The 10,670-nt window shown below is 32.3% G+C and overlaps 2 protein-coding genes across 2 annotated transcripts; both read left to right on the forward strand.

The window, feature by feature from the left end:
- The first annotated feature begins 1,396 nt into the window (after positions 1 to 1,396).
- Positions 1,397 to 2,804, forward strand: LOC122578645 (galactinol synthase 2-like). The gene is made up of 2 exons (XM_043750655.1): positions 1,397 to 1,845; positions 1,963 to 2,804. The coding sequence occupies exons 1-2, from the start codon at positions 1,507 to 1,509 to the stop codon at positions 2,635 to 2,637; spliced, it is 1,014 nt and encodes a 337-aa protein (XP_043606590.1). The 5' UTR covers positions 1,397 to 1,506; the 3' UTR covers positions 2,638 to 2,804.
- Positions 2,805 to 8,819: 6,015 nt separating this feature from the next.
- On the forward strand, positions 8,820 to 10,322 carry LOC122607897 (galactinol synthase 2-like). Its single transcript, XM_043780972.1, has 2 exons — positions 8,820 to 9,243; positions 9,383 to 10,322. The coding sequence occupies exons 1-2, from the start codon at positions 8,905 to 8,907 to the stop codon at positions 10,064 to 10,066; spliced, it is 1,023 nt and encodes a 340-aa protein (XP_043636907.1). The 5' UTR covers positions 8,820 to 8,904; the 3' UTR covers positions 10,067 to 10,322.
- The last annotated feature ends 348 nt before the right edge of the window (positions 10,323 to 10,670 follow it).

The following is a 10,670-nucleotide window of genomic DNA, read 5'->3' on the forward strand; positions in this document are numbered from 1 at the left end:
ATGGCATTTTTTAATGACGTGACATTTTATATAACACAGAAAATCAAAAGGACCTTTCGAACAATTTACGAAAATAGCAATGTACTCTAATTTATAGTCGGATTACTTCAACACCTCGTCAGTGTTGGATGTGAAGATGGTTTTTTCTTCAATTTCTTCAACTAACTTAGAAACCATCGACAGTTTGTTCGAGTTCGAGAACACCTCTGGACCTTCGTCATCTGGATCTATCTCATCCGCAGACAAACTCTTATTAAACGAACCAAATCCGGCCTATGAAACTCTCGTCTTACCTAAACATCCCCAGGAACTCTCTGACAAAAAAAAAGATGTTTTGGCATCTAATTTTAGAGATTTTAAATCTCAAAATAGACGAAGAAGATATAAATCTATGTCTCCTTAATTTATGATCTTGATACACAGCTTCTCAATGCTTGAAAATGGAAGAGACTCAACAAAAATCAATCAAATGAAACTGAAATCAGCTTCAGAATATAATGACGAGAAAAATTACTCTGCCGGAACCGAAACTAAAACAGGACCATATTTTTATTTTCTTAGGAAATGACATGACTGATAAAAAAAATTAAATAGTAATAAATAAAGAATAATGTCACGTCATTAAAAATGCCACGTAATCAAAAAATGTTCACGTAACTATGTACATATGTCAAATGTTGCTATTTCTAGTAATAAATGAAAGTTCATTTTTAAAAAACAAAACTTTTAAAGGTCACTGCTATATTCGTGAATTGGTCGAAATGTGTTTTCTATTTTCTGTAGTTATCCCTTTAATTATCATGATGTATGAAACTTTGATGGAATAAAATTTAGGATTTTTTATGTTCACGTAACATGACAAGGAAGATAATTAATTCAAATCTCATTCCAAAAAATTCTAAATTTATTCCATCAAATTTTCATAAAATTTAAGAACTAGTTTGTATGTATGCTACGAGTATTAGTTTTGTGTTTTAATTAATCTTTTCACTCATCATTTAATTTTGTTAAATTTAATATTTTCTAAGGGAATAGGTCGATTTAATTGTTTAATAATGAGTTAAATTTCAGTATTATCGAAGTGGACATAGCTAAGATTTATGAACAATTAATACTTTCTTTCACAATTAACCTTTCAAATTGAATTTTAACAATGAAACAGTATACATAACTGAGTTGTTTTTTGAACTCAAAGGTAATACAAGATTTAAAAAACGAATGCTAAAAAGACCAGGAAAACAAGTGCCTAACAAAGTCTAGATATACTTTCTTGATTCCAATTGGGTTGTATTTTAATTCAAAAAAGTAAACTTTCTTTTAAATATAAAATAATAGAACCTCCGGTTCCTATATAAACCCCTTACCCCAAGTTCAGTATCACCAACAAATTAAACAACTTCAAAAACACACTCTAATAAATATTCTCTCTATAAAAGTTATAAACCACAAACACGACCTCATAATCTTCACGTACTTCACTTCGCTTAACCACAACTTCCGAAAATCATGGCTCCACCTGCAGCTGCTAGAAACTCAGCTAACCAAACCACAACCGGGCTGGTCAAGGCGAAAACCTTGCCTAGACGTGCCTATGTCACGTTCTTGGCCGGAAACGGAGACTATTGGAAAGGCGTTGTTGCTCTTGCCAAGGGCCTCCGTAAGGCCAAGTCCGTGTACCCACTTGTTGTGGCCATGCTTCCTGATGTCCCTATGGACCATCGCCAAAAATTGATCTCCCAAGGCTGCATCCTCAAGGAGATCGAACCCTTGTACCCACCCGAAAACCAGACCCAATTTGCTATGGCATACTATGTTATTAACTACTCCAAGCTCCGTATATGGGAGGTAAGACATTTTTTCCCCATCTTAAATTTATACTTATATATACCCGTATATATATTAAACCTTGACGGTTTTGGTTTACTATACATGTATTTGATTGTTTATGTTTAATATTTGCAGTTTGTGGAGTATAGCAAGATGATATATTTGGATGGTGACATACAAGTTTTCGACAACGTTGACCATCTGTTTGACTTGCCAGATGGCCACTTCTACGCTGTGATGGACTGTTTCTGCGAGCGAAACTGGAGAAACAGTCCACAATACCAAATCGGGTACTGTCAACAGACACCTGACAAGATTCAGTGGCCTGAAGAGAAGTTGGGCCCAAAACCAGCGCTTTACTTCAACGCAGGAATGTTCGTGTTCGAGCCCAACCTCTCGACCTACCACGACCTCCTAGAAGCGGTAAAAACAACTCCACCAACTCTTTTCGCGGAACAAGATTTCTTGAACATGTTCTTCAAGGACATTTACAAGCCCCTCCCAACCGAGTACAACTTGATCTTGGCAATGCTATGGCGCCACCCCGAGAACTTTGACCTTGAAAAAGTCAAGGTCGTGCACTATTGTGCCGATGGGTCAAAGCCGTGGAGGTACACGGGAGAAGAAGTGAACATGGACCGTGAAGACATCAAGATGTTGGTGAACAAGTGGTGGGACATTTACAACGACGAGTCACTGGACTACTGGAGGATATGCGGACATTCCTTGGCAGCTGGGCCGACCGCAGTCGATAAACCAACTGTGGCCGTAACTAAAAGGCGATATATTACTGCTCCGTCGGCTGCTTAGTCTATTTATGAAGATGTTATTTTTATTTAATATAGTGTTTTTTTTTTGTTTGTTGGTAAGTTAGTGTTTCCCAAACTAAGGGTGTTGAGTTTTGAGGAAACTAGTAATTAAAAAAAAAATATAGCGGGGTGGCAATTATTTTTAGTTTTTGAAATATTTTTTTGTTATTTGGTTTTGGGCTTGTAATTATAAGTATTTATCTGGGATTTCCAGCATATTATTAATGGAAAATTCCTATTTATATATGTTTTCTGTTGTTTTTAGTTAATTAATTAGATGCATCATACCTGCAAGTAGTTTAATGCTTAATCTTATGGGTTTTTTTTTGACATGATTGTATATATCAGTTTTTGAACGAAATTAAATATATCATACTCTTATTTTTAAATTACATAATAACTTAGGAGGAAGTTATTACAATGTTTTGATCGGATTTATAAGTTTAGCTAGCTAGCCGGCCTTAAGCATGTACAAGCCGGCCATTCGAACCATTATCGAGTTTTATACACTCTTTTGAGCTAAAGAAATACCAAAATCGTAACATTACAGTGTCGCTTCTAGGCCTTTTGAGATTAATATTATTAGTCATTTCATTACATACGTACGTGCACTAGCATTTTATATGCAAGTCTTTTGGCTCACTTTTGTGTACGAGATATATATGGTAATGTTGTGTTCTTTTAAGTTTTGACCACTATTCCTAATTAATATCATGTTTAGCATATTAATACTACTCTTAATACCTAATGCTAACAAAATTAGTGTTCTTAAGCATTAATTCTGCCTTCCTATTGTTTGATGATGATCATATAGTTGCCATTCTTTTGTGTGTCCATCTCTCGAAAGTTGTCCCAAATTAAATCTCTTTTAACATTTCAACATATTGTACATCTATTATTAAGAGACAAAGTTGGAAGGATGGTTTTAGATAAATAACTTGCGTGGCTTAAATAATATCGGCACTCGATATACGCAATACTCTAGCATCGTCATCTTCCATCCTTCTAAATATAGTCATGATGTTCATGGTCGATCGATACACGTACGCTAGTGTACATGTAGAGTCGTTATTTCCAAATTCATGTTTGCAATTCTTTCGTTACAATCGTACGTGTTACCGCCCTAGCTAGCTATTTCAATCTATGTTTTTTTCTTTTTAAAAAGCTAATTCAATTTGTCTAACTAAAGTTGCTAGCTAGATTCGATAATTGGCCGGTTGATGAATCTAACACACATCGATAACCCAAGCTCATTAATTATGATACATCAGTTTATATATGCTTTAAGCCAATATATAGCCATGTAATAAAAATGATACTTTCCTATAATCAACATTATTATTCAACAACATAATATAAGATTTACTTTAGTGCCGTTAATTAATTGCTACTCTACCTAATAAATAAAATATTATGTTTTAGTAAAGGTCGGTTAACCAAAATTCAATTACCGGCCATCGCTATGTTTCCCTATTTCGATCATATCTCGTGGATGGGAGACAACCAGAAACCTTTATACAACAAGAAATTGATGATCGGTGGCGATTGAAGTCTGTAAAAGCTAACAAAGTCGGTACAATTAAAAAATAATATTAATTAGAAGAAATTTCTACATAGCTTTTTATTATTTTATAATATAAGTCATGCCGACATTTTTAATGGTAGTTACATGAAGATAAACTTACGTGTGTGAGAAAAGAAAAGTAAGTTAATGACGTTTATCATGCTAAATGTTGGGTCAATACAAGCGAATCCACATGTTTAGATATTGTGGGGCCACATATGATGATCAATCGTTACCTTCTTAAAGTCAAGTTAATTAGTATATATAATCAAATCAAACAAAACAAATCACATGGTTGAATATATAGATGTTTTTTGTATTTTGTGCTACATTCTTGAAACATAATGACCTAATGAACAGACAATAGAGAATAATGTTAATTTCTAACGTATATCTATTTTTTAACATAAAACTCGATTTGTACATTTGCAAGAATGTTATAGAACGTTGTAGCTTTTTTTTTTATACAAAATACACTAATCTTAATCTTAATATATATTATAAGACAGTTGAACTATTGACTAATTAACCAATCAAATCACTTAATTTCATCAAATTAACTATCGCTTATGTCATTATTTAGATTAACTATAAATTAAAAATCCCAATAATCATTATTCAAATATATTATTATATTAATATTTATATTAACTTGTAGAAAAAGTCTCCTTAATTTACACTTTTTTGTTTTTCATCAATAATTTACACTTTTAGTCCTGAATACTTAATTTATGTTTATTTTTATCCATAACTTGAGAGGATTTTTTAAAATTTACACTTATTTAATTAATTAAGTATTGTATATGAAAAATTATTTCAAAACCTAATGACTTATTAACAAATGTTAGATTAGATTTTCATAAATTATAAATATTAATATTTAGCTTAATATATCTAATATAAACACAATTTGTACTCTAGATACATATTTCAAACATAATAACAAATGACGATATACGATATTTTTATCCTAAACACAACAAGAATCACAGAACATGAGACAATCACATAACAACACACGATTTACAACAGAAGTTTACTAGACTATTAAATCCAAATCAATATGAACTCATTCAAGATTTATTCTATCTCTCAATCAAATAGGTATATAATATTCTCCTTTTTTATATATTAATTTTGCGCATTAATGTTTGAAGTTACAATTGTCACTCAAATCAAGAGTCTTAATTGTTATCAAATAATATGAAAACAATCCTAATTGCTATCTAATTATTATAGGACAGGTGATTGGAAATAAACCTATGCGTGCTATGGGTTCGCATCATGATTAAGTACATATACTTGAATGTCAAATACAGTATCACAAGCATGTTTATATTTTAATTCTTATTTATCTTTCATAATAATAATATAATATCACATTATGAGTACAACTGGTTTCAAAAAAATTTATTATAAAGAAATTATTATAGCATGTGGCTTGTGGAATGATTATGACAAACAATTTCATCCATATGTCTCAGCTAATAATGACAGTGATCCAATTGTAGTATCGGGGCTAGGGTTCCCTCCATTACCCTAATAATAACAGTGACAAACTTATGATTACTGTACAACAACTTGCAAAGTATAACACTTAGATTCGTATATCTTCAAAATTATAAACTTTTATAACTTAAATGTATCTATATTTAATATTGATAATATCGTAAACTCGTGTCTAGTATTGGACACGGGTCTAAAATCTAGTATTTATATTTAAAAGATAAAAGAGATCTAATGGTTATTATAAATTAATGTTTTAATCTTAGCTAATGATCCAAACTTTTTCTGTTGAAAGTTTTAGGTTCTTTTCCATTGAGTATATATATATAGGGGTGGGTTATTTTGAGAACCATAAAAAAAAGAACGCGAGAATCAATCCTGGTCATTGATTTTGATCTTGATAATATTTAATTTTCTCTCTCCTCATTTTCACCCAATTCATTCAAATGGTTTTATCTCACAAACCGTACATCGTTAAACGAAAAAAAAAGCATGGGTAGTCTTAAAATTTCGTGCTCTTTCATTAGAGATGCGACTTGATATACTTTTGACAAACTTTTAAATTTCGATTTTTTTTTTTTAATTTTTTTTTTAGCGATAATCCTACACATGTGCAGGACATGTGTAGGGTATACATCATACACATCCTACACATGTGTAGGTTATACATCCTACACATGTGTAGGTATGTCCTACACATGTGCAGGTAAAAAGAAAAATTCGAAAAAAAAAATTTCGAAATTTAAAAGTTTGTCAAAAGTATATCAAGTCGCATCTCTAATGAAAGAGGACGAAATTTTAAGACTACCCATGGTTTTTTTTCGTCTAACGATGCACGGTTTGTGAGATAAAACGTTTTGAAAAATTTGGATGAAAGTGATGAAAGAGAAAAAAGGAGATGAGATGTGTGACCCAGATTGGTTCTCGCGTTCTTTTTTTTTTATGGTTCTCAAAATAACTTTCCTCTAAAGATTTTTACTTTTTCGTATCTTTTTTCTTTTGTAATTTTATTTTAAAGTAAGTGTAATGGATTTTTATTTTTCTAATAACATGTTACATATATCAATGAACTTTAGGAAAGGAACATTTTTCATGGCCATCATGTTGTTATATTAACTATTAAGAACAGTTTCTGATTTTTATTGTTTTCTAATTATTATTATTATAATTATATCATCTTTATTATTTTATTTTTTTAGTTTTTACATTTAAAACACTTGGCAAAATTATTTACTTAACACTTGGCAAATTTTACGAGTTACAAACAAGTTAACTTAACAAACAAGGTATGAAAACGATATATGGTTGGTTGAAATTATATTTGAGGAAAAAGGCAGATTGGAACGTGGCTTCTTTATTTCTTTTACCCAAAATAAACAACGTCATCCGAAACCGACCTTAAACGGTCGTTCCACCAAAGCAGTTGAAGACCATTAAGTGTACTTTCTAATTTTTTACTTTTGGTTTTTATATGTTATCTCCAAATGAGAATGAGAAAATTACGAAAACTATTTTCTTTTCTTTTCACTAGATGATGTATTGATGTTAATTAAATTATATGAAAAAATTGAATATACTGTAAAATTCTTAAATGCACTCGTACACGCATATCATGATTTATATTATAAAACTATTCCCTTTGATTTTCATGCTAACTACATCAAAAAATAATGATGTACTTAGCTGCATCCAAGCTAAATCCAAATTATATATGCTAGCTTAATATTTTAGTTTTCATGGTTAACATCTGTGTTTTCAGTCAGCTTTATGAACTTTGGTCACTTCATAGTATTTATTTATGAATTTTTTTTTTTTGCATTATGAGTGATAACAGATATAGAAAACGGATGATGAAAAGAGTGTATTATTCATGAATTATAAAAGCAAAAATGTAAAGTTAAAAGTTAGTTTATTTTATATTACACTTTACTTTGATTTACACATATAGTCAAACACATTTAAAATGTATTTTAAACACACTGTAATCGTGCAATGTGACTGGGGTCGTAGTCAAGACAAAGGTAGCTTAGCATGGGGCGGTGGAGTCAGCTATTCCCACCCAAATTTTAATACAATGTAATTTTTTACAATTTAAATGATATATTTGTAATTTTTTTTAAAGTAAAAAAAATAAGTAAGAAATAAATACAAATGTTACATTCGTTATCATAAGCTTATTTTTTAAAAGACATTGGTCATCGAAGCATTAACTTTGAGATAGATTTTTTCATTGGGAGAATAAAAAAGTTAGGTTGTTTTGATTTTTAATAAAAAAAAAGAGTAAATTTTATTTTTCGTCCCTAAACTTGGCGCGTTTTTCACTTTTCATCCCTAAAGCGAAAAAATTACAATTTTGACCCTAAACTTGGCAGATTTTTGCAATCGACGTCCCTCGCCAAACGGTGTTAAGTTTTAGCCGTTAAGTCCCACACGTGCAAAACACGTGAGGGACTGAAAGTGCAAAAAGTGATAAGTTTAGGGACAAAAAATGAAATTTCATTTTCTGTTGTCATCCTCTTCATCTTCTCCGGTTAACTTTCGTCGGAAAATTCGCCGAAAAACTTAAAATGTTATCTCACTCGTTTTTTCGAATTAGACCACGAAACCACACCAAACTTCTCAAAATTAATTCCGCACGAATCCAAACAAAAAAATTCAGATTCTAACACTTGTCAGAAAACTCAAATAATCATTTATAGATTTTTTAAAATTAACATGATTAAAAAGACACTTGTCGCTTTAACATATTGTCATGTGTGGATAAAAGAAATTACAATCCTGTTTTAATTTATTGAATAGATAGATAGATGTTTAATTTCCATTTTTTCATATACGAAAATTGTACCAAGACTAGTACTTACATACATTGTACGCAGTTACTACATATTATCCATAGTTAACCGATATGATAAAGGCATAATTTGATGACTTTAAGTGAAAATCCAAATTGTAAAAGGACTAGGAAAACGAGTGACTCTGTAGTCTATACATTCTCTGTTACAATTTCTTAGTCTTTTTATACAATTAGAAATTCTTTTTTTAAATATTTATTAATAGGCCCCGATTCCTATATAAACCCACCTATCAAGTTCAATATCACCAACAAACTTCAAAAAAAAAACTCTCTGTAAACCACAAACAAACCTAATAATATTCACGTACGTACTTCACTTCGCTTAACCACAACTTTCGAAACTAATGGCTCCACCTGCAGCTGCTAGAAACTCAACTAACCAAACCACAACCGGGATAGTCAAGGCGAAACCCGTGCCTAGACGTGCCTATGTCACGTTCTTGGCTGGAAACGGAGACTATTGGAAAGGCGTTGTTGCTCTTGCCAAGGGCCTCCGTAAGGCCAAGTCCGTGTACCCACTTGTTGTGGCCATGCTTCCTGATGTCCCTATGGACCATCGCCAAAAATTGATCTCCCAAGGCTGCATCCTCAAGGAGATCGAACCCTTGTACCCACCCGAAAACCAGACCCAATTTGCTATGGCATACTATGTTATTAACTACTCCAAGCTCCGTATATGGGAGGTAAGACATTTTTTATTTTTTTATTTTCCCTTCAGAGTTGACGTTATATAAACTTGTTTGGGCCTTATATGTATATATCCTTTTATCTTTACATTATTAGATGTACTTATATTTGATTGTTTGTGTTTAATATTTGCAGTTTGTGGAGTATAGCAAGATGATATATTTGGATGGAGACATACAAGTTTTCGACAACATTGACCATCTGTTTGACTTGCCAGATGGCCACTTCTACGCTGTGATGGACTGTTTCTGCGAGCGAAACTGGAGAAACAGTCCACAATACCAAATCGGGTACTGTCAGCAGACACCCGACAAGGTCCAGTGGCCGGAAGAGAAGTTGGGCCCAAAACCTGCACTTTACTTCAACGCGGGAATGTTCGTGTACGAGCCTAATCTCTCGACTTACCATGACCTCCTAGAGTCGGTAAAAACAACTCCTCCCACACTTTTCGCTGAACAAGACTTCTTGAACATGTTCTTCAAGGACATCTACAAGCCCATCCCAACCGAGTACAACTTGATCTTGGCAATGCTATGGCGCCACCCCGAGAACTTTGACCTTGAAAAAGTCAAGGTCGTGCACTATTGTGCCGATGGGTCAAAGCCGTGGAGGTACACGGGAGAAGAAGTGAATATGGACCGTGAAGACATCAAGATGTTGGTGAACAAGTGGTGGGACATCTACAACGACGAGTCATTGGATTACTGGAGGATATGCGGGCATTCCATGGTTACCGGACACTTGTCCACAGTCGATAAACCGACGACAGCCATAACTAAGAGGGGCAATCGATATGTTACTGCCCCGTCTGCTGCTTAGTCTTTAAAGATGTTCTTTTTATATGTTATAGTTTTAATTTCTTGTTTGTATGTTAATGTTTCTCAAACCCACCAAGGGTGTTTGAGGTTTGAGGAAATTACGAGTACGTAATTAAAAAGATAGTAGTATATATTTAGCGGGGTGGGATTTATTATTTAGTTTAATTATGATGTGATTTTTTGATTTTTGGTTTGGGCTTGTAAGTATTTTACTGGGATTTCCAGCATATTATTAATGGAAAATTCCTGTTTATATAGTTTTATTGTTAACGTTTTAGTTGATTAGAGTGCAAGTAAACTTAAATGCATCATAGTACGTTGCAAGTATTTCAATGCTTTTTTTTTCTTTTTTTTTTCTGTGTGTTGACATGATTAATTAATGTATTAAGCTTTGTAACAAGCTAGGTTCGGATGAAGTAATAATTATAATGTTTTTAATCGGAATCTATACTATCTATATAAACAAACTATCCTCTAAAATTTAACACTCTACTTTTAGAATTTCTAATTTACCCTTTTAATCTATACTACCATCAAAATTTTATTCCTGAAATTCCAAAAACACCCTTAAAAAAACCTTATGTTTGTCTCTTCCCTTTCCTGAA

Source organism: Erigeron canadensis, chromosome 1, assembly GCF_010389155.1.
Source record: "Erigeron canadensis isolate Cc75 chromosome 1, C_canadensis_v1, whole genome shotgun sequence".
Lineage (NCBI taxonomy): Eukaryota > Viridiplantae > Streptophyta > Magnoliopsida > Asterales > Asteraceae > Erigeron > Erigeron canadensis.

Coding starts and splice junctions, on each gene's coding strand:
- LOC122607897 (XM_043780972.1), top strand. CDS start 8,905: ATGGCTCCACCTGCAGCTGCTAGAAACTCAACTAACCAAACCACAACC. Junction 9,244..9,382: donor CCAAGCTCCGTATATGGGAG/GTAAGACATTTT, acceptor TAATATTTGCAG/TTTGTGGAGTATAGCAAGAT.
- LOC122578645 (XM_043750655.1), top strand. CDS start 1,507: ATGGCTCCACCTGCAGCTGCTAGAAACTCAGCTAACCAAACCACAACC. Junction 1,846..1,962: donor CCAAGCTCCGTATATGGGAG/GTAAGACATTTT, acceptor TAATATTTGCAG/TTTGTGGAGTATAGCAAGAT.